We start from the raw sequence: 24,675 nt of genomic DNA on the forward strand, positions 1-24,675 counted from the left end.
GATTATGGTCATTATTTTTGATCTTCAGTTTATGCATTTGTCACATGCCTTGTCTTTTCTTTTTTTAGTATAATATAATACCCTGTTGGTTTAAAGTTAGGTTATTTACTCATGAAGATATATTTTTCAATACCCATCTGTGCTGGGAACATTTTTAGTTCTTACCTGAAGATTTTATGACAGGTGTCACAAATTATGTATTTCTTCATAAGTTCCAATATACATAAATTGATTTGCCAGACTTCTTTATAATCATAACTTGAATTAGCACATTCCTACTGAAAATATTTTAACTGCCAAGTATGTCTTCAGTGTCTTATCATCTTAAAAAATAAAGAACCATAAATTACTGTCAGGAATTACAAAACTTTAAGGAAACAGAAGTGATCAGTTCAGAGTGATGCAGACCCTCAGCCGGCACAGCGATTTAAGACAAGGCATGAACTTTTTGGTTCATATTACCTTACTCCTGACAGTGTTTCATCGTGTTTCATGATGCTCTCAATTATCCCATGGAATCTAACCACAGAGAAATAACTCACGTGATACAGGCAGTTTAGTGGGATAAGGGGAATTGAGTTTTGGGGTTAGGATATGATCAGTTTCTTGATTCTGGCATATGAGTGGGAGTGGACAAGTATTCACCATGCTGGTTTCATTTATCCCAAGTGACTAGACATCATAAACCTCCTGATATATGATAATGGGTCTTAGAGTTAAAAAATATAACAATGTCTATATTATGTGGTTAGAGATTATGTGGGTCTATGTGTGCAGGACTTTTTAAGGATGACAGTTATCTTTGAGGGAGTAAGAGAAGGCTTTAGAAAAAAGGTTCTTAGCCTCTAAAGGTTAAAGAAAGGGGTGAAGAGAAAAGGCATTACACACACACTCACACTCACACACTACATGAGAACATGAGAAAGAGGAGGAAGAGGATAAAGTTATGGTTCATGAGACTAGCATGATATATGCATGTTATCATGGGAAGCAGCCTTGGCTGTATTGGGGAAATGCAGGCTAACATTAGAAAATAATGTTGCATAGTTATAGGAAGATGCAGGTACTGCAGATTCTGAAAATCAGGCAAAAATGGTTATATGGGATGTGACAAGAGATAGGGAAAGATGGAAGGTCTTTGAGCAGAAGAGTGACATAATGGAAATAGTTGATCATTTGCATATATAGTGAAAGACTTTAAAGAATACATGCTCAAATGTAATTGGGAACTGAGAAAAAAATATTTCTTCTGAAAGAGACAATTTAATGGAAAATTGTGACAGTATCCAAGTAAATAACATAACAAGAAAAAGACTTTGCAGAATATTGATTTAATGCATCACTTAAGCAAGAGAATATCTCAGACCTGCATTATCTATGCTCTATTTCCTTGTACCTTGGACAGCTTATCTATTTACTTCCCTCCAAAGAACAGGCACATTTTTCTACATGAATTGTTTGCTTATGATGTATAGTATTTAACAGTGGGATAAACTGCATCTCAGAAAGAATTCAGCACTTTTGGAAGTTACATATTCTTTAATATGCTGTGGGTTAGAATATCATGAATAAAAATGACTAAAATTAAATTCAGACCAGCAGAGGATTACAGTCATCCTCATCATCTGGTGAAAACATATCACTGCCAAAGAAATCACTTTCAAAATGCACAAAAGTTTGTAAATTGCAATTTGACCCCATTGTACAAATTTCAATAGTCATCTGAAACATAGAAAGAACCCACTCAAAATAATTATGTTGATTCTCAATTGTGCATTCAAATGATATTTTCAGTTCCCAGATTGGGGATATGACAGAACATATGCCGTAAAACCAGGATGAAAAGTTGAGTTATCAAATCTATTGTTAATTTTAAGATGCAGGTAAGGAAAATCTACCTCTTTAAAATGACTAATCTGAAAAAAAAATGATATGGTGATGTCTATATAGTAACCATATTAAAGATAAAATTAACCTTTATTCCAATGAAAGCTCCATGGAATTCTTTTAGGGTAGGAAAATAAATGTCACTCCCCATTAAAATGAAGCAAATGCCTTATTTGGTCAAGGCAGCATGCATAATTTAATTAGCTGCCCTAATATTCTGGAAAATGGCATGAAGGGGTGGTTCAAATATATTTTGCAGTTCTGAATTTTAGAAGTATTATAGCTGGAAGCTGTGTCTCCTTACAAAATGATTTATGATAGCTAAACTTCTGCTCATGACTACAGAGGGGTCTTAACAAATTTCTTCTCCCTAAAACTGCAGAGCATGGGAGGACCAGGAGTGAATGGACGTCCAAGTCGAGAGGCAAAGGTCTTGATGAATTCCACAGCCAGGCTCTGAAGAGATCAAGGTCTGCAGCAATCTGGAATGAGTCAGGGCTGCGGGGGATGTGACTTTAGGGAAAAAGGGAAGGAGGAGACAGAAAAGCCCTTGTCTCTGGGGAGGGGATGACACGTGTGAGCTCAACTTTTGTTTTTGTGAATATAAGCGAGTAAGAAAAGCGGTATCTTATTATTTGTAAAACCCTGAATATTTTGGCAAACCTTTAATTGAGGGATGAAACTGAGAATCAGATGAAATGAATCAGTGTCATCTGAACTTCCCTCCCTCCTGTTGATTTACCTGTACTTCTGGGAGAGAGTTGGTGAATGTGAAGTGAGGTAGATGAATAATGGGACATTGATAAGAAGCTCCCCAAAGAACAGAATGATGTTACCATTTACAGGCACCAGAAAGCATCAAAAATCAAAAGGAACTCATCCTAAGAGAGCTGGAAGAGCAATGTTCTCCGGGGTTTGAGAACATTAATATTAGTGTTACTGGACTTGGACTCCTCTGGTGTCACTACTGTCTTCTCTGCTTCTCATTTTCAGATCACATATGTAGCGTATATATCATTCAATATATTAAAAGAAGCCTAAGGCTTCCCTGGTGGTCCCATGATTAAGAACCCACACTTCCACTGCAGCAGGAGCAGGTTCGATCCCTGGTTGGGGAACTAAGTTTCCTACATGCCGCTCAGGGAGGCCAAGACAGATGAATTAAAAGAAAGAAGTCTAAGGGTGCATTCCAGTGATTTTATACCTTGTTATCTTTTTCCTGTGAGGTAAGAAAAGGCATTATTCTCCCTTCTATTCTCCCAATGGATGTGAGTGCTGAGAAAGAATACATCCTCAGTAAGCACCTGTTAGCTGACTGGCTCAGTCTTACTGAGCATATTATAATCGAAGGACAGAGGGAGGCCTTGCACAGTGTCTGAGGAGGACCGCATCTCGTTGCTCCAGGAAAAGTGCTGCATCTTTTTCTATTAAAATGCAAATTGTTAAATAAGTCACAGGGGTTTCCCCAGTGGCTCAGCAGTAAAGAATCTGCCTGCAATGTAAGAGACACAGGAGACAAGATGTGGGTTTGATCCCTGGGTCGAAGATCCACTGAGAAGGGCATGGCAACCCACTCCAGAATTCTTGCCTGGAAAATTCCATGGGCAGAGGAGCCTGGCGGGCTACAGTCCATGGGCTTGCAAAGAGCTGGACAGGACTGAGGGACTGAGCATACACACAAATAAGTCAGAGGGGACATGAGGCTTGTTGACACTGATTTGATGGTTATGATCCGAAGTTGCCCAGGCTCTGTCTAGAATGGGAGATTTTTTCCTATGGCCAGGCCATGTCAGATCTCAATCCAGGAACAGGGGTCTCGGGGACTGAAGGGAAAATATCAAGAAGCCCAATGGTCAGACTGCAGCTGAGTATTCAGACAGAAGCAGACTATGGCTTTGTAGAAAATTCCAGAAGTCTGCCATCCACACGGCAAACTCTGTATGACTATTCCTGCTGAAGACCGACACTGTTGCCTAGGATATATCTTGCTGCAAATGGACTTTTCTTCTTAGTCTATAGACTGAAGCAGAAATCTTAGTCACTAACTTCAAATTCCTAAGGACTGCGACTCACTGGGCTTAGGTCAGGTCCCATACCTTGGCCCACGTGTCATCAACTGGGTACTCAGAAGACGACTGCTCCAGACACAACTGTGCCAATGGATCTTCCTAGAGATCTGGAAAACCATCCACCAGGCACAAGCCATATCCCTACCTCCAGCTGCTGGCGGGAGGTCGGCCCTGAATGAAAAGACATACCTTCCCGTATGATTTCCATATCTTCATGACCTTCTGGATGCCCTTGGCTAGACTAAGTGAGTGGATTTTTATTGGCTCTAATAGTTGTCAACCTAAGGACCGCTTCTACAATCACCTTAGTACCCAAGTCTAAGGTCCAAGTTTTCTTTTTCTCTCTTATTCTTCTAGCCAGACCCACAGCTCAGGTTCTCACACGTTTCACTGCCGGCAGTAGACACTCTAGAATCATTTCTGTCCCCACTGACTGAGAGCATAGTTTTGTCATTTGGCTTTCATTCCCTGAGCCCATCTCTAACACAAAAGCTCAAACTGGAAATTTCCAGCATAGCAATTGTCCATTAAAGCCACCAACAAATGTTAAGATTCCCCTCACACTCCACCCCCGTACACATGGGAAAAAATGATCCATTCACGGGAGGTGGCAGAATGATTCTTTTAAATGAATGAACCATCTTTCAAATGTTTCTTTCAAAAAATGTATTGTTCTTATTATATATATATATGGGTGTATATATATATAAAATCTGTGTATGTGCTAAGTCACTTCCGTCATGTCCAACCCTTTGCAATCCTATGCACTGTAGCCCCCCAGACTCCTCTGTCCATGGGATTTCCCAGGCAAGAATCCTGGAGTGGGTTGTCCTTTCCTTCTCCAAGGGATCTTCCCCACCCAGGGATCAAACCCATCTCTTTTAAGTCTCCGGTGCTAGCAGGCAGGTTCTTTACTGCCACCTAGGAAACCCTCATAATATCACTCTAAGACAAGTTCCTAAGAAGGATTTTTCCCCTTGTTTTTCAAGTCTTTTATAATAATTTTCAAAAGAGTGCATCCAACAACCCATTTTTTCTAACTGATATTTTCACTGCTTACTCTAAAACTTAGAAATGTGGAGTTTCACTGGTGGAACTTTCTACATAAATTATTAATCCAATTTAGTTTAAATTTTCATAAGTTATTAAAGGAGATTGCATGTGAATAGCCAATTTTCAGATTTGGTAGGTTCTAATTCGAGACAGCGGTAATATGCAGCCTTTGGGTATTAACTTTCCGTAAGTAAAGCATGAAATAATTTCTTTCATCCAAGACAAAATGTGGAAGGCAGATGCTTTTCAAAGGGTTTAATTAATTATCTCAATTTCAGGCCACCCAAGAGTTGAGAGTAGAGTTGGGATTGAATATATAGATACAGCTCAGAAGTAATATGATGTCTGGAAGGCCTAACAATTTTCATAATTGAAGACCTTACTGGGTAATTTGGTGTCTGTAGAAGCCATGCGCTTACCTAGGTTAAGAGGCTGAAGTTGTAGGGTGAACTCAGGTTCCTTGAGCCTTTTCTATTTTATTTTCCAGGCTCAATAAGGTAATCTCTTAAAGTTAATTACCTGTAAAACACTTGCTTTCATTCAATAAAGTGTCAAGTCTGTCATCATGACTGGAGCGATACTTTTGAAGATAAATAAGAATATAAGGGGAAAAAACAAACCTCTGTAAAAGGTGGACCCAGGAAGACTAAAAGGACATCAAGCAAAAGCTTCTATAAATATTTACAACCCCTCAAATAGGATTAAAATACTTCAACCTGACATTTCACTGTGCTCCAATTTCACACACACAATTACATGGATACTCAATTTATTCAAGGAAGGTAGAACAGCTTAATCATATGTTTGATATTAGAAGAAACACAAATGCCAAGAGAAGAACATGCTAGGTAGTCACTTAATGGTCTTATTTGAAGGTCATAAAACAATCCCACTTTTTATTATAATACTTCAGCCATTGCCTAAGATGTCCACCTCTGGATACCCAGTGGATAAATGTCTCCCTTGATTATACTTACTCACACAGCCATGCTCTACTAGAACAACACTATTGAGGAATGTTCTTTAACAAAATCAAGCCAGCAGAACACTGAGCAAACATTTCAGAAAGCCAGTAGGTTATTTTTACATTCATTTTAGCATAAAAGCAAACAAAAACAGAGCAAAATGATTTCTATTTTTGAGCCCCACAATCCAAGAGCTTAGTGAAAGCACTCCAGAGTTGAAGTTGTGGATGAAAGATAAACTTAACACCTTAAATAGCTAAATAAGGGAGCAGGATTTTGAGGAGGCACTGTGGAGGGGTTCAAGTAAATTTTTGCAGATTCTATTTTATGGGTGTGCAGCTGAGGATCAGAGATGGATGGCTGAGACCCTTCTTAAAAGTATCACCTGGACTTGCAACTTCTGGAGCTATCATATGCTGTCAATTGCCATTGAAATAGGACAGAGCTTGGAGGGTGGTGGTGAGAGTTGGCAAAAGATGAGAAAAAGGAAGACAGAAGATGGAAGAAACTCTGTCTCGTTGGAGATGGTCACAGGCTTATGGAGTAGCTGACTTCTCTCTTATTATTAATTTGATACAAGCCTGGCTCATACAAATGTGCTCAGCAGACCAGTAGCATCATTCTCACCTGGGAGATTGTTAAACAGACTTGCAGAAGCTAAGACCTAACCTCTAACCTACAGAGTCAGTATTCACATTTCAACAAAGTTCCAGGTATTTCACATAGACATGGATTTCAGAAGAGCATTCCTGTTTGGCTTCTAGATATAAATACTCAAAGGATGTATTGATATGTAATGTTGAAACTAATAAAATGACTGTTCTTTTAAATAAATAAAATTTCGTTCTTGTTATCTGAGACTAGACCATAATAATATTTTGTTTTGCTGAATTTGAGTCTAAAAGAGTTTCTGTTCATGGGTTGTACAATGACTATGCATCTGTTTACCCATAATTGGAAGAAAACAGAAACTGTACTTTGTCTTTCATTAGCTAAGGCATTGGAAATTGGGAGATTAAGTCAATAGGTCAGTCTATTTTTCTCTCCTTTTCTACTTCATCATAACACAGTCACAGGAAAACTGAAACATCATAATAGTGAGTTGCTTTACTTTGTTCTACATGAATCATATGTGTATTTGGGAAATCCTTTATGTCTGAATGTTTAACTTTTACATACTTGTAGGAAATACGGTCCTCATACTCAAGAGAGAATAATAAACCAAGAAAAGTCAAAAACATTTCAGTCACTAAAAGCTAAAAATCTAAGCTAATGAGAAAGTTTGTCTATTGCATAGTTCAAAAAACGAAAAAAGAGACACCCTTTTTAGTATATTTGGCCCAACTGCTTAAAAGCTGACCACACAGCCCAACGTGCGCTCATTGTAAATTCAGAATTCTGCAGACACTTCCTGTTCAGACAGCTTTCATTTTTCATCTGATCCCAATTTTCCCACCCAAGATTCAGACCACCCATTACAAACAAACAAAATTAATACCAAGAGCTAATTTTATAATGAAAACAGTTTGTATATAAATGTGTGAAGCACAGAATTGTCTGTGTACCCTCCCCTTTAGGATACAAGTTTAAGGCCAAGTTAGAAGTCTTAACAGCATCCAGTAATTTGTCTGCATATCTGAGATACAGAAATGTTCACATTTTCACCGTCATTATGGTTGTAAGTGCTGGCGAGCAGAGACATTGTGCTGTCTCTACATTATATTACACAAACCATACCTGAATTTTCATTGGAAGGACTGATGCTGAGGCAATAATCCTTTGGCCACCTGATGTGAAGAGCCGACTCATTGGAAGAGACCCTGATGCTGGGAAAGACTGAGGGCAGGAGGAGAAGGGGGTAACAGGGAATAAGATGGTTGGATGGCATCACTGCCTCAATGGATGAGTTTGAGCAAAACCCGAGAGACAGTGAAAGACAGGGAAGCCTGGCATGCTTCAGTCCATGAGGTCATAAAGAGTCAGGCATGACTGAGCGACTGAGCAGCAGTAATGACAAATCTCAAAATTTTCTAGATCTCAGTTTCTCTATGTGCAGTAAAGTGAAAAACAATACTTGTATTGCCTTCCTCACTGTGTTATTGTTAAGTATCAAATATAACAGTGGATGTGAAAGATCTTTGAGATGTGTCAGGTAGTAGAAGAGGTTGTTATCAGTGAGTGTGTTTTCTTAAAGACATTTTAGGATTTATAATATGGCATGTATTCTGGGCTTATTTAATAATAATGCAATTTAGAAGATTAAATTCTACCATCTATAGCTTTCATTCCTTCATAGACTTTTCTTCAGTAAGTTGAAATAGAAATTGAAATTTTTAATGTACAAAGAAATATCTTTAAGTGACAAAAATATAGATATACTTTTTTTTTACTTTACTTGATTGGCTTTGAACAATTATAAAAGCACATGCATACAACTTGGAAAGAATGAGAGAACATATAATTCACAAACTCATTGATTCGTCTTTATTTTAATCACTGTCATATTTGGGCATTTTATTCAATTTTGTTTTCTCAACTAATTCCTGTGTAAATGAATGTACTTAATGGTTATCTTACACTATACTTAGAACACTGGGGCTCAAACTTGGAACTATAATCACTGCTAATTTCAGACACATTAGAATCTTAGATAGTTCACTGAACATTCAATAGCAATATATTTTAGTTAATCTGTACAGTGACTTTAGCTTTTGCTACACAAGAGTTTCTCTTTTGTTTTCACTACGGAACGACTTTAATAATTTTTTAATTGATAAATTTTAGGTGATTCCCCTCAAACTATTTTCATAGTTTATTATATTTATAATTATTTATGCATTCATTCATTCATTCAGCAAATATATGAGCACCTGTTTTATGCAATACAATGTTCTAAGCACTGGGAGAAAAGTATCAGTCTATGTTCTGGTGGGAGGAGACATATCATAGAAGAGTGTAGTAAAGTGAGATATGTTCTGAAAGTAGTACATTCAATAAACAGAAAGCGAAACCAGACATTAACTTAGATAAGTCAATAGACAAGTGTGTCTAGAAGGAAGTGTTCTGTAGGCAGCGGCCTCTAGAAGCATGGACGACACGAAGGAGCCGCCTGCGCAGACGGCGGGGGCCCCCCAGGCAGAGGGGACAGCTCGCCCCACAGCCTGGGCAGAGCTCGAAAGGCCGGGAAGGCCGAGGCGACGCGGGCCGGGCGAGCAGGTGGATTCCAGGTGAAGTCAGCGGGAGCAGGGTGAGGGCGCGTCCTGCGGGCCACAGTGAGGAGTCGGGAGGTCAGCAGGAACGCCACGGGACGCAACTGGAGAATTCCAGGCAAGAGGGGGACACGGTACCTTTCATTTATTTATGTGCTGAGGGCCCGCCGGGCCATTTCCTTGTAGTGTGTGGGTTGCTTTATTTCGCTTTGGCGGCCCTGGGTCTCCGTTGCTGGGCAGGCTTCCTCGAGGCGCGGCTCACGGCCGTCCCACGGCGGCGGCTCCCGTGGCGGCGGCTCCGCGGCGTGCGGGGTCCTCCCGGACCAGGGGTCAGAGCGGCGTCCCCTGCATCGCGAGACGCCCTGCTCACCAGCGGGCCACTGGAGAGGCCGTGCTATATTCTACGCTTTACACACTAGCTGCTCCGCCGAGCAGTTTGCGGTGGGAACGCGTGCGCGTGTAGAGGCAGAGACCAGATAAAGCAGCTTACAGAAATGGATGTGGGTGGTCACAGTGGTCGGGACACCCAGACGGGGACAAGGTGTGCGGAGAGCCCGTGGCATCTAAGGGCTCTCCGGAAGATAAGCCCCACAATTATCCTGGGCGTGCAGGGGAAGGGGAATCTAGAAAATGAGAGAGCCATGTGACTTGACCGACCTCATCGTTTCAATGAGTTCTTTTAAATGTAGGAAGCCCTCACTTTTACAGCCCCCTGGCAGGGAAGGAAGGATGTAAGAATCCTTCAGACTTCTCAGAACTCCTCTAGAGTTTCAAGAGAAACAGATTTAAAGCCAGGGGAAAAGAAACCCAGCCCCTCTGCGTGTGTGAATGGGCTTTCAAGCCTCCCTCAGAAGAAAGGTGTTGAAGCCACTCTGTCTTTATATTCTAGAACTGGGATGTGAGTTCCCTGGAGTGCTTGCCAAACCATTGGACACATGAAGTGCTTTGCTGATGCATCAGTTTTACTCAGAGATTTCAAAGGACTGGGAAACCAACTTTAATTTATGATTTTAATTTTTAAATGTATGTATTCATTATGTACAATTTATGTATTTAATTTTTAAATTTATTTAAAATTTTATGTGCTTTAATTTTAATGTGTGTTATTTATAGTAGCATTTGTAAACTGTGAGGTAGAATTAAACATGCCCATGCATTTTTTTCTAAATAAAATAGGAGATTAAAAAAAAGCTCCTCCGAGGACTTCAGGCTTTGCCTTAAGGACAGGAGAGACCACCGAAGCATTCCCTTTAAAAGACCACAAGTTTGGGGACCTCTCCGGTGGTCCAGTGGTTCAGACTTTGCCTTCCAATGCAGGGGGTGCAGGTTTGATCCCTGGTCAGGGAGCTAAGAACCACATGCCTTGCAATCTATAAGCCAAACCATTAAGGAAAAAAAAAAAAAAACAGAAGCAATATTGTAAAAATATAATAAAGACTTTAAAAATGGTCCATATAAAAAGAAATTGAAAAAAACCTGCAGGTTTGAGCAAAGCTTCTTCCAGCAGTGGAGATGGAGTATGGATGAATCAGGCTAGAGGCAAAATGGGGGTCTGATCTGAAGTATCACAGACACTGAAGCACAGTCGCCCTGAAAGACATGCAGCAAGGTGGACAGATTCAAGAGGCATCTGGACATGCTGATGAGCTGGATATGAGCCTGGGGAAAGACAAGGGAGATTTAAATAGTGTGCCCAACTTTTCTGTCCTTGGCCCCTGGCAGTTCTGTTTACAGAGAGGAGAAGCAATGGAAGTGAGGTCAGGAGAGATGGTGAATGTATGGGCTGTGAGGTACTATCTGCTGGAGGTTCAGGGGAAAGGTGTGATAGATCCACAGTCCCCAACTCAGGAGAGAGGTCCGGGTCATAGTTAGAAAGATGGAAATCACATGTGCAGAGTCATCGCCGAAGCCAGGAGGTGAATTCCTGACAAGAGAACAGAGCCTCTGAAAAAGTACACACTATACCCAAGAAGCAGAAGCACGGATCCCCATAGAAAGCCGGAGACGTGAAAGGGTAGAAAGAAAACCAGGAAGCCACGAGGCCAGGGAAGGAGACTGCTTCCGGAACGGGGGAGTGAGTGACTGCGCAGGTGTTCTGAGAGGGAGAGAAGGTGGGCAGCGTCCTGGACGACGAGAAAAGGAACTGCGTGGACCAACAGGTGTGACACAGCATGCAGGGCCGAGCCAATGTGGACACCATGCGCTTACCGTCACACCCTTTTCAGACAGTCCAGTTCTCTTTAGCAGCTCTTAGAAGCTCAGCTCAGTCTAGAGGAGGGCATCAGTCGGAATAATCCCCCAAAATGGGTTTTGCCTGGTGGACAGAATGGGGTATCAGAAGGGAAACAGGGCAAGAGTGTTGAGGACACTGACCGGGTGCTGTAGAAAGTCAAAGTGTGGCTCTCACAGGGAAGGAGCGTGGGAGAAAAGGGGATGAAACGCGGAGTGGAGAAGAGATGAGGAGCAAAACGGGGAGCCAGGGAGCCGGAGGGACCAGAGTGGGGGGAGTAGTGATTGGGCTGGCAGGGCTGAAGGTGGTGGCTACAGAGCAGGCGGGCTCATTTCAGTTTCAGACACAAATTGTCCTAACCTCTACGGGATGGAGCAGGGGTGCCTGGCGGGGGCGTGGAGGTGGGTGTCATCAGAACCGAGGAGGTCAGTGAACCGAGGTGGCTGACGGCTCCATATATTGCCCTGTGAACACTCAAGGAAACCGAGGTGGTGCGGGGTGAGGGATGAAGACGAAATCCGAGACCCTGATGCCTGGTCCCCGGAGGATAAGAAGGACGGGAGACGTTGATAGATAGTGGTCAAGAGGAGTTAAGTAAACGTGTCCCAATGCTGGGAACATCAGCTCAGTGGGCGTCAGCCTGGGGAGAGTGTGTGGTCTCAAAAGCATCTCCCACCTCGTTCTCCAGCATCGGTCTCGCTCATTAGGCTCTATTTTAAAATGTTGTTTTTAACACCTCAGCATTATCTTGCTGGATTTGTTTTGGATCGGGTAACTGCTTGGGAATTGATCACTCTAAGACAAAAAACAACATCAACACATATTTATCTCATCTCTACTATGAGAAGCATTATGAGGGATTAGAAAAGCGTGAGATACTGCCAGCCTTTGAAATAAATTAAGTGGAGAAACTTCCTTAGTGAAAGTAGGATCACGTAGGTTCTGTACAAGAAGGCAGGCTTAGAACTGAATTCTGGGTGGCAGAAGGTGATGACAATGTTGGGGAAACAATGCCACTCAAGGAAAGTTCAAAACTAAGACAAAAATGATCTGGTTCTACCTGTGTGTGCATGCTCAGTCACTTTAGCCGTGTCCAACTCTTTGCGACCCCATGGATTGTAGCCCCCCAGGCTCCTCTGTCCATGAGATTCTCCAGGCAAGAGTGCTGGAGTGGGTTGCCATGCCCTCCTCCAGGGGAATCTTCCCAACCCAGGGATTGAACTCGTGTCTCTCATATCTTCTGCATGGGCAGGTGGGTTCTTTAACACCAGTGCCACCTGGGAAGCCCCTGATTCCCCCGACTCACCTCCGATTAGCCATCCTGCAGTGCTGTGCAGTCCAGATGTTTGAGAGCACGGGTGAGCATGCTAAGTCGTGACTTCCAGCCTCCAAACAGACCCCTCAAGGCCAGGAGGTGTGAATGGAAGTTTCCTTTACTTCGTGTGATCGGACTGCAGTGGGGGACATGTGCAGGAAACTCCACAAGGGCCCTCGATGTCTCCTTGGCTGAAGTGGAACTTTCAATACTACTTGGGAAAGGATCCAGGATTTGTCTTATCCTCCAATTTGATGGGTTTCAAACTCTAGACCAGTTGTAGAACTTGAAGGCCCAGACTGATGTCCTGGGTGAATTTGTTCCTTCAATAAACGTGGAAGCTTCTATTGTTGCAGGACATTTGAGGCCTTTTGAGGGGGCCCTAAGATGAATATGCCTCCTCAGCTGTTCCACTAAAGCTGACTACAGTCATTTAACAGTAATATGTAGGTCTGAACTGAACACACTTGGATGACTACCGTGGATATTCTCCATACATGTGAAATATTCAAACATGCTACACCAGAAAGGGAATTAATAAACTGTGCTCAACACCCTGATGAGAATCTGTGTGGTGTATAAACTGGAGGAGAGCTGGCTTGAATCAAGTGCCACCAATCACCCACTTTATGAACCAGCATCACCCTCATCTCCTCTTGTCTGGTCCTGAGACGACAGGAGAGCGACCTCACTGGCTTTCCCTGGTGGTTCAGTGGTAAGGAATCCGCCTGCAAGGCAGAAAACCCAGGTTTGATCCCTGGGTGGGGGAGATTCCCCGGAGGGGGAGGGCATGGCAGCCCACTCCAGTATTCTTGCCTGGAGAAGTCCGTGAGCAGAGGAGGCTGGAAGGCTACAGTCCATGGGGTTGCAAAGAGTCAGACATGACTGAGCGACTGAACACATCACACCTCACTGTTAGTCGTAAGGACGGAGCAAGGTGATGTGAAGTGCTTGGCATGTTACCTGGCACACACACCAGGAAGGTGCCTGCAAGGGAGGACTACTATTAATATTTAGGAAGGCAACTTCTCTAGTTGATAAAGCTGGCATGAGATCACTCCAATAGGGGTTCACATCAAGCACTCCCATGGTTGTAAGGCATCTGTTTTTGCCTCTGAGAAATGAAAGTAATAAAACTGACCCTGTGAGCTGCTGTAGCAGTCAAACAAGAGTGACCGGCTCTCCGTGGGCTTGCGAGGAGAAGCACCTGGGTACTACTCGCGTTGGTGTGCCCTTCGCGTGCTCTACACAGATCTGTGGGTCCCGAGTCCAGGAAAATGAGTAGAGAGGTGCAGTCTGTGCGAGTTCGCCTTCGCACCCTGGGAGGGTAGGATGTGATGTTATGGACTCTAAGGGGACTCACTCCTCTGAATCTTTACAAAGGCACTGGAGCTTTTTAGGAATCAGCTGAATTAAATAATGCTGGGATAACTGAAGAATACCTTCTGCCTGCTCATTTGATGCTCATTTTGCATTATCCAAAGAGGTAAATGAAGGAATAGTTTTGGAAAAAGGATCCTTTTCCTTCCCTGCTTAACTGAAGCTTCTTTGATATTGTTAGCTTTTAATAATCCCCCCCCCCAACTTCTCCAGACTGTAACAGCCACTCAAAAAAGTTTATTCCATTTCTGGGTGTCACTAATGGACAATTTAGGCTGTTGAGAACTGCAATTAAGCTTCTTTCAACATCAAAATCAACTCAGAATTCATCATTGAAGAAAAATTGATTTAGTGCTTCCAAACACAACTGAGTTCACCAGAGAAATGAGATGAACATTTACCTTCTGTCATGTCCAAAGTTAACCAGGGAAAACACACATGCACACACACAGACACAGACACACACACACACACAGACACACACACACACACACACACACACACACACACACACGTTTTCCTGACAGGCAAACAAGCAAATCACAGACAGAACTGCAGGACAGGGGGATAAAAAGGGAAAAGATATCGTGAAAAAGCTGGGCTTCCAAACCCCTCCCAGCAGCCTCTGAAGGGTGACTTCAGTGGCTTCCTTAACTAGTTCTGTCACTGTAAAACCCTACAGTCATTCTCGCACACATAAAGGACAAATAAGCTGGAGAGGACGACTCAGATGCTTTCATTTTTAACTATTCACCAATGGAGGAGAAGGCAGGATGCCTAAGCTAGTTCTCGGTGGCCAATAGCGTAGCTGGGTGTCTCCCACATGACTCGCTGCCCGTGTCTTTCACATGGGCTGTAATTTAGTTCAATTCAGAACTGCAGATAGTACAGGCTTCAGAGCAGCCAGAGATGCCTGTGCACAAGTGCCTGAGTTCCGAGGGACTTTGGGAAACACTTGGCTGTCCCCCTCCTGCCTGGACCCCGGGACTCCGCACCTGCAGGACAGACCGTCCAGCCGCCGCCTCTGCCGTGCCTCCGGGGACGAGGAACCAGCACAGATAACCGTTTGGAAATGGTGAGTATCCATTTCTCTCTGTCCAGTGTGTTGACGAAAATAGTTTTGTCATAAGCATCCGATATGTGAAGAATTTTTTTTTTTTTTTTGAGCTACTCTTTGATGTGTGTCTAGAAGGCTATTCAGCTGGCAGGGAAAGGTTTCAGAAACAATTGTTGCATGCTGGATTCTGTGAAAGGGAAAGAATGAAAAATAAAAGTCAGGCATTCCAAGAGTAGCTGCAGGAGACTGCCCCTTGAAACATCGCTCCAGCACGCTGCTTTGTTCATAAGAAAAAAAAATGAAGGCACACACATATGTACTCACTTCTCTTCTTTTCGCTCTTAATGCCTAATCAGATTTGATCTGTCCCCGAGAAAAATAAAAGACAAACTTTGCTGACTCCACAGATGAGGGTACCATCCACTCTCCAGACATCTGACAGTTATTATAATTAGCTATGAAAGACGGCTTAGACACTTGGGGGCAAATAGCTCTTAAATTCTGAACAATGGCTTCAAGCCAGGGCTTTCTTTCTATTTATTTTTTAACCACCACTTTTCATGTTCTCATCGTGATAGAGACTGAACTGGTCTTAGGGTTTTCATCCACAAATTGTGAAATCAAGTCCGGCACAAGGGGAAGACTGCTGAAAGTGGCCAGTGTAAAGAGGAAAGAGACAGCTTTCTGTCTAGGGATCCAGGCTTCCTTGTATAAAGATTTTTTTTTTTTAATTCCTAACAGGGTGGAGGATGTGGGGGTGGGGAGGAAGCATGCGGAAGCTGCTTTATAGAAGAATGCTTAAAGAATAAAGTAATTTGGGATTTCTTTTGGCTAGCACGCAAGGGTACGGTTAGCATCTAAGTCACATTCGTGGTAAGATTTTTTTTTTGATAGAGTTTCAAACAGAAGCAACATACAAAGCACCTTTTTTATTTATAAAATAATTGGAAACAAATGGGGAAGAATGATCCTGCCCTCCTGCTTTCTATTTTACATCCAGTGAGGGTAATCCAGCCAGGCACTATGCCTGCACTTCTAGAATCATCCAAATCCTTAAAAAGTTATAAGCTAAGTCTCCTAAGAAATTAAAAGGTAAATCACATCGATGTGATTTTTCACTGATGAAGACTCAAGACCGGCAAAGCCTCCAGCCCAAAGGGAGTTTGTGAGAAAGCCCTGTCCTCCTGATTTTTGAAAGAGAATATTAACTCCATCAATTATGGAAGGGAATTATTCAAAGGCTCCAGACATAACTAATTATGGCTTAAAGAGATCTACCAGAGCCGAGCGTGTGTTCTAATTATAAAAGTCCAAGACGGTAGGAGTCTTTTTTTTTTTTAAGAGGACTTGGACACACATTTTAGCATCATCTTTTTTAAATACACCATTTTTTTTTCTTTGTCTGCTCCTGTTATCCACACCTCCCCCACCGCCGCCCACTGTGCGCCGAGACACCTGAAGGCCAGACATAATGATCAACAGAGCCCGGCCTGTCTGGACCCCAGCCAGGTTCCCCGCTACAATCAAGGAGCCTGCGTGCAATGCATGCCCGACCTATCCCCCTGCTCTGCAGATCTGGGATGGAAGTCTTACACAGACTGCGGAAAGATTAAAGACAACAATATCCCCTTTCTCCTACCCCAGACGGCCTCGATTTTTTAACCCCTTCCTTGCCTCCAAAACCAAGAGTCTTCCCGGAGCCATTGCATCTCCCCCGGGGACCCTTCTAACTCGCACACCCTATTCCATAGACGCCCACGCCTCATTTGGTACAGAAATCGCATCTCCACAGACCCACCGGGATATTTTAGGATTCACAGCGGTGCTCACAAAACAAAACACGGTTTGCTGGTGCGGGGGAAACATATTTCTGAATGAACTTGAGCTCTATGCAATCTGGAGAAAGTCAAAGGTCTGTGGAAAGATTTCTTGCAAACCTTGTAGAAGGTTATACTGGTTTCTGATGATGCAGTTCTTTAAACGTCTCTCTCTCTCACGCACGCACACACACACACACATTCACTCACTCCCAGAGACACACTCAGCCAGGCACGTATATCATTCTATCGCAGAGAAACCCAGGTTTGCTGGTGATGTCATCACATATAAAATTTCGCCTTTGTGGGCAACATTTTCAATCACCTAATCACCAATGTCTGCTGGGTTTGTGCCCATAGGAAGTTCTCCTGTTTGTGGGGTTAACCGACACCCACAGGAAAGGACCATTTTATTTGCAACTATCTTTCTTTTGAAGATGTGTTGTGGGGTGGGATGGCCATATTTATCAAGATACATGCAGTCAGTCAGAGTTTCCTGACCCTGGGCAGCCTGATTAACACGCTGGTTGAACATTTCAGAGGTGGCTGAATTTCAATGATGTAAATAGGATGTGGAAATGTGGAGCATTTTGAAATCATGTGGATAAAAATGCTGCGGTTCTGATATCTGTTATGACTTGGTGATTTTAATTTGCCACTCAAATTTTTGTCACCTATTCAATCATTTTTACTATTTACTTATTGCAAGAGGGAAGAACCTATACAAATGATTTTTTAGAAGTAACGCTCTGTTCGTGGGCTTTGGGATAGATGATAGTTGGGTTAAAATTTCGTGGGGTGGTACAGCATTTGTACTTATTTTCAAGTCTATTTTATGGGTCTTACACTATACAGTTATTCACCAAGCAACTGTTCACAGATTTTTAATGATGTGTATATTTAAGTACATGATTTTATTTTACTGAGCCCAAATACAACAAAGTTTCATAATTTTACCAAAGCACATTGCCATATCTGAGACATAAACACAGAACAACTGTGTATACATAACGTCTCTTAATTACCAAGTTTTGGTCTGTAGTTTAAATTAATCTTCATTAATATAGAATGACTGGGTATATTACCCTTTCTTACATACTGAGTATTTGACACGTTATTTTTTTAATTTTGGAATTTTCTCTTAATGCTTATTTCTCGCACACTAAAAAAGGGTTAACTTTGAAAGGTTTGCAAATCACATGTACATGAACAGCAGTATTTATTTAACATAAATTAATGAGATTCATTTTGTTGCTGTGACATGTGATTCTTTCAAAACAAGTGAAAAGGTGTCTCATTCTTTTTTGCTTTCATGTTGCTATTATTGATAAAAGTATACAGCCTAAAGAACTAACATTTTGTCGTTAGAAAGAGCAAGCTACACAAGTTAGGTGACATTCTCTGGGGTAAGACTCCAGTGTGAACTAATAAATAACTTTTCTGAGAAATTCTTGGACCTGACTCCATAATTTTTACATAAACGGATCTCCCAACATATAGTGGAGTTCTTGCCTGAGGATGAATTATAGAATTGTTTTTATCAAAGATTAAAAAACAAGCAAATAGCTGGATTTAAATTTCACCTACTTTCTAAAAGCAAACATAACATGGCCTGCTGGGAATACAGGTTACTAAAAAGTCATCTTCCAAAGAAAAGAAGATAATGGACTTGATTGAAACAGTTGAACTACGTAACGCCAATTCAAGAACAAATGGTTTTTCAGAGCATAACAGAGAAAGAACAATTTACTATAGGACAGCTTATTCCTCTCACACAATAGTAATGATTTATTTGAAATGGCAGAACAAACATAGTAAATACACAAAAACAACCAATGACATCTGATGTCAGGGATCTATCAGGATTCTTGTGTTTCTTGGAATAGCGTATACCTAATTCAATTATTTATCAAAAGATGAGTTGAAACCTGTAATCTTATTTAACATATGTTGATGTTATAACCCTGTATTTTTGGACCTGCATGTAGCACATATAGTAGATGTAAATGACATATTTTAACATAGTCTCATGGCAAAAAATAATAATTATTAGAATAATTATCAGTATTATGTTATAACCAGAGTTTTAAAAATGTTCTTGAGTCAGTTTGCTAACATTTTAAGACAATGAAATTTGGGTGGTGATGCCAGCTAACTAAGTCTGTGCTCAGATACTGGCTAAATGAAGGTATTGATGGGTGTGATTCTTGCAAATGCCTCATATCAAGAATATTTTTATTATATTGAAACATAGGACTCTCACTTGGCAAACAGCAAAAAAAAAAAAACATATTTTTTTAAACCTTTTCTGTTTCTTACCATTAAGAAGATGATTTCTGAAAGTGGACTCATTTGTGATTTCTTTTCATGAATAGAGAGATTTGGGTTTTGTTTTGTTGTTTTCAAACTCAGCCTTCAGGCACAGGGCTTGGAAGTGTTCTGAGTGGATGCCCAGGCGGGCACCACATAGGGACTGCCCAGGAACCCACCGCCAGTCTCAAGGAGGAAAGAAGGGGAACTGGTTTGGTTGGTTGCTTCAAGCCTCAGCTTTTATCCTTCCAAGCCTCCATGCAGACTGCACTCTAAATTCATTTGAAGGAAAACTATCAAAGTCATTTTCACCATGTTTGCGAGGACCGCGGCCCTGTGGATGCCCCACGAGGGAGCCGTGTCTGAAGAGTGATTGAGCGCCCTGCTACTGCCTGAGACCCCGGGAAGCTCAGGGAGGCGTGGGGGTCAGGGCGGCTCATGAATCACAGATAGGAAATGAGCTGTGTATCGCATATTTGGAAGCTTAAGGAGGAACGTTGGGGATATTTTACAGTAAACAGATTTGGGGTTGATTTTTGGCACACCTTTTGAAGCATCAGTCCTGTAGTTCAGCTAAAATAACTTTTTATACGTATGGCTAAGACCAGATGGCCCTGCGCTCCTTTCTTATTTAGATGAGATTTTCCTTTCAATAACATCTTTCTTCCTGACCTGTTTAAAAATTCCAGCGAATGAAATCAGCACAGGATTTTCAATTCTAATTGACCATGTGCAGAGGAAGGGCCAGTGCAGAAATAGTGGAGGCATTGTGAGCCTCCTTGCCTCAGTTTTGTCTTTGTGTTTGCATCTTACCAGCCAATCTAAACGAATCAAAGATATTTCATTTTCACTAATATTAATATAGCTGCAAAATTAATCCTCAGTGCAAATTTTTTGAGATGACCGTTTCTGCCATTTCATTATAATTCATTTTTTTAAGTTCTCAGGCACTTCCATAGTCTCTCAACTAGCAGGAAAGCCATTTATTGGTTAAAAATGCACCGAGGTTTGGCATACTGGTTGAATTCAGATGAAAGAGGGATAAGGCTAAATTTATTGTCACTTGAATAGGTCATCATTATTGGAAAATACATATATATATATATTAAATTTACCATGAAAATATCCACTATCTAAAATTCTTGGTTCATAATATTATATGTTATTATATAAAGTTATCATATAAAGTTGTATAATATTATATAAGTTATTATATAAAGTTATAAACATAAGTTATTATATAAAGAAAAGTTATATTTTTCTGGACATTTCATTTAGACTTGCAATTAGTAAAAGATACATCAAGAATTGGATATAATCTGCAGAGTCGTGTAGCTTAGCAATTCATATTTTCTGTAAAAGTGGACATGTAATTCTTAGTTTTTTCTTTCCAATAAGTTCTTGAATCAGTTTTCTTCAGTGTTTATTACCACAAAGATGTTCTCTCTTGAAAAGTTTGATTTTAAGACAGTAAAAGTGTTAGAAGAAAACAAGTTTTCTTTCTGAAACTGATTATTTGGAATAATAAAGATAGAAAGGAACACATACCAAAAGGATATGTTTTCTAAAATGTATGCTAGAGATAAGAAAAACCCCAAATTAACTATCAATGGTATTGAAATTCTACTGGCCATCCAACAGCACCGTCTGTTTGGAATTCTTTGCGCAGTCTCCTTCAGGTAACTTTGATCTCAAGCCAGTCTACTAGTTATGTAAAAAATGGGATTCCTCATCAAAAGCTATATTAGTGGAACTGTTTGGAAGAAAAAAATGCACCTTATGACTGATAAGTTCAATTAGAATTTCTTTGCATCCAAATTACACAAAAATTAAAATGGAATCACCCATGGGATTCACAACTACGAAGGCATGTTCTAAACATACAAAGTCAATTTGTTTTGAACCTTATAATTTAAATTTCTGAGATGACTGTCATCTGAGATGAATGTCATATGTGTGTGTGTATATATATATATATATATATGTCATATATGCATATATATATATATATATATATATCTGAATCAACTTGTGACACCAAAATATTAGAACTCTCACTATGCCATTAACTTTATGTTTTGATTACTATGTCTTGCTCATGTCTGGTAAGGTTTTTCCACTTATTTATGAATTATAAAAATTCATTAGAAAAATATATATGGGATAGTGATTTAGCCTATTCTTTTTCCACTACTCTAAAATATAGTCAGAAATAGAAGAAGTCAAAATATAGGCAGAAAATCGAAGTATAATTCAGAGTCAAGGTATTAAATTATACATAGTGTTTACCTTTTAGGTTTAAGTTTAAAATTATAGATTTGAATGAGCAATAACCTTAGCCCTGTATGTGAGAGGAGGTGATGGAGAACGGGATCTTGGGAAAAATGATTAAAATTATATTGGTGGTGTAATTTCAGATGGTTGAACCTCAGACACCCACAACAGGTGTGAGTAAGAAATAGAACTCTATGCATTAGATAACTAATGAGAACCTACCGGACAATGCAGAGAGCGCTCGGCGCTCTGCGGTGATCTCAGTGGGAAGGAAGTCCGAAAAAGAGGGGACATGCATACTTACAGCCGATTCACCTTCTGTGCGGCAGAAACCAACCCGACGTCAGTAAACAACTCCAGTGCACATTTTTAGAAAGAAAAGAAAAAAAAAGAAATGGGACTCTGAGCTCCGCCCCCCTTCCCTTCTCCCATGTTAATCTGAAGAGCAGACATGCTCTCGGTTCTGCAGGGTTGTAAGTAATGGCAGATAGGAAGGGAACGTGGGTGTTTGTGTTCCTGCGGGGTCGTGATGGAGCTTTGTCCCTCTGCCTGACACCCTGCGTGTCCTGGAGCTTTAGGGGACAGCTCGGGGGAACGCGTGACCCACGCTAAAGCTGCGAGCTGTGTAAAATGTCTCCCCCTTCCTGTTCCACGACACAGTGAGGGTCTGTTGGGGAGGGAGGTCCTTGAGAAACAAGGGTTCCTTGGCTCTCCCGGGAACCCCCTTTGGATCTGTTTTTACGCTCCTTCTCAAGGCTCTTTCCCCAGACTTTGCACACATCCCAACCCTTGAGATTTCCCACCTGCTGTGCTAGCTTCTCAGCCATTTCTGCTTGGGTAGCACTGGCCTCAGCCTGAATTCTCCAGCTAAGGGTCACACTCAGAGCTGTAACTTTTAAACTATATCTATATTCTTGCCTGAAAAATCCCATGGACAGAGGAGTCTGGCAGGCTACAATCCTTGGGGCCACAAAGAGCCAGACAACAAAAAAGCATACACGTGCGCACACACACACACACGTATGTATACATGTGTTATTGAAGTATAGTTGATCGACAATGTAGTGGTTTCAGGTGTACATTACAATGATACGTTATATATACATACATTTAGATTCTTTTTCAGATTCTTTTCCTTTATAGGTTATTACAAAATACTGAGTATAGTTCCTTGTGCTATACAGAAGAGGCTTAAACTTTATATTTTTAAACTGTGGGGAGAATGGGGATAGCAGGATGTACAGGACATCAGAAGAATACCTGTCCCTGCATCAGCAGGTGTCTCTGGCATCCTGAAATTCTGCATGGCTGTGGACCAATATGACTGAATTTGATTGGCCAGCCGCTGCTTCCAGCACGTGGTCTGTGCTCACGTGGGGGTGGAAGGCTCCCCTCGAGGGATGCGTGTGAGCTGGACTCTGTTCATCCTGGCAATGCACACGTGACTGGGTGTCTTTCCTGCAGGGAAGTTACTATTAAAATCGTCAGGACCTAACTTTTCCCTCAGGAAACTTTGGATTAGAGAAACAGAACATTAAGTGAGGAAAAGATTATGTCTGTCAGAATGGGAGAGTGTGAGCTGACCAGATAGTCCAATGAGAATGTGTCAGAGAAGGGGACTAAAGACATGTTCATCCTATCCAGGCCGGATTCTCCAAAAGCCTGTGTGTAAACGTAGCCTCTGAGGGATGGGGCATCAGAGTGAAACAAAAGATGCCGTTTAAGGTTTTAAGGATCTAAGCTTATTGCTTTAGAAACATTTGTTAAAGAGACTGACTTCACCGATTTGCCTTGTTACGATTAGCCTCCTATTAAGACATTATTAACCTGTATTGGGGGAAAATGCAACACTGGCCGCTGCTCTGGCTGTTGTAAGTCACTTCACAAAGTACCTACGTCTTGCCCTGAAAAGACGTGAAGATTTAAGCTGGTAGCACAGGGAACCGCAGGCAATGCTCTGTGGTGACCTCAGTGGGAAGGAGATCTAGAACAGAGGACCAGGGCCTCCCAGGAGCACAGTGGTAAAGAACTGCCTGTGCGAGATGCAGGTTCAGCCCCTGGGTCAGGAAGATCGCCTGGAGGAGGGCATCGGCCCGCTCCGGTGTTCACGCCTGGGGAGGTCCATGGGCAGAGGAGCCTGGCAGGCTGCAGTCCGTGGGGTCGCAGAGAGTCAGACATGACTGAGTGACTGATCGCGCGCACACGCATCCGCATCATGGATTCAGTCTGCTATACAGCAGAAATTAACAAAGTTGTAAAGCAACTGTACTCCAATAAAAATTAATTTTAAAAAAAAGAAAATTTAAAAAAAAGATTTAAACTGACAACAGTGGCGATGAAGAAATTCACTCTCTGGTTAGTCTGAGGACAGAAGAGGGTTAATTTCTTAAATCTCTGTGGAGGGGGAAAACAAAACAAAATTGGAAGATAAAAAACAAAGACTAAGCCGCTCGTGATTTGCTTGTACTTATGGATTATACTATATCCTGAAAAGAAGAAAATCAGGGCTGTAAGATGGCGCCGCGGGGGTCGTCTGGAGCTTTCACAGTCTGAAGTCTGTGGAGTCAATGCTTATTAAGAGCTGGCCTTGACCTCTGCCCCCTGCATGCCTGCCTGGCCCAGGTGCAACATCATTGGAAGGACTTTCCTGTTTCTGCAAACTGGGTGCAAACTTCAGACTGTGGATGAACAGATAAGCTGAGCATGCAGACCATCCAGGGGCTAGGGTGCCCACATTAAAATAAAAAATCAAGACCTGGAAACTTACATCCGATTCCTTTAGTAATTAATACAGTGACTATAGCTATAGGCAAGGCTATTCAGGTGCAGCTCACATTTAAACCAGCTTGGTTCCTTAGCTGTTACGAGAAGGTTTTGCAAGAATATTTCAAATAGTGATTCCTGCCTAATAAATCCAACGTAGAAAAACATGTATAATGATTGCTTTAAAATTTTCACCTGTCCACTCTTAGTGATGCAAGGGGATGTTATGTTCCAGGTTTTGTTTTTGTGTTTTTCCAAAGGATTGGTTTGACTTTTAAAAAACTGCATTAACTAAGAAAAGGAAACAGAAAATTCCATAGAACTTTAGCCTGAAGTATAGTAAAAC

The 24,675-nt window shown here is 41.6% G+C and overlaps 1 protein-coding gene and 1 long non-coding RNA gene across 4 annotated transcripts in view; one reads left to right on the top strand and one right to left on the bottom strand.

The window, feature by feature from the left end:
- Positions 1-5,770: 5,770 nt before the first annotated feature.
- On the bottom strand, positions 5,771-11,485 carry LOC139037414 (uncharacterized). Its single transcript, XR_011490199.1, has 4 exons — positions 11,392-11,485; positions 10,660-10,842; positions 9,322-10,553; positions 5,771-9,234 (listed from the first exon to the last, which is right to left on the bottom strand). It is a non-coding gene; the product is annotated as an uncharacterized lncRNA (long non-coding RNA).
- Positions 11,486-14,877: 3,392 nt separating this feature from the next.
- Positions 14,878-24,675, top strand: part of LOC139037415 (uncharacterized) — a 53,169-nt gene continuing 43,371 nt past the window's right edge. For 2 of the 3 annotated variants that reach the window (XR_011490200.1, XM_070473825.1), the window contains exon 1: positions 14,878-15,183. Coding sequence is in view for 2 of the 3 variants with exons in the window: in XM_070473825.1 (XP_070329926.1) it covers positions 14,957-15,183 (227 nt within the window). In the remaining variant the exon portion in view is untranslated. Of the gene's footprint in view, positions 15,184-16,626; positions 23,868-24,675 lie in introns of those variants that run through there. The other variant, XM_070473824.1, reaches the window with a different exon arrangement.

Source organism: Odocoileus virginianus, chromosome 11 (assembly GCF_023699985.2).
Source record: "Odocoileus virginianus isolate 20LAN1187 ecotype Illinois chromosome 11, Ovbor_1.2, whole genome shotgun sequence".
NCBI classification, from domain to species: Eukaryota; Metazoa; Chordata; class Mammalia; order Artiodactyla; family Cervidae; genus Odocoileus; species Odocoileus virginianus.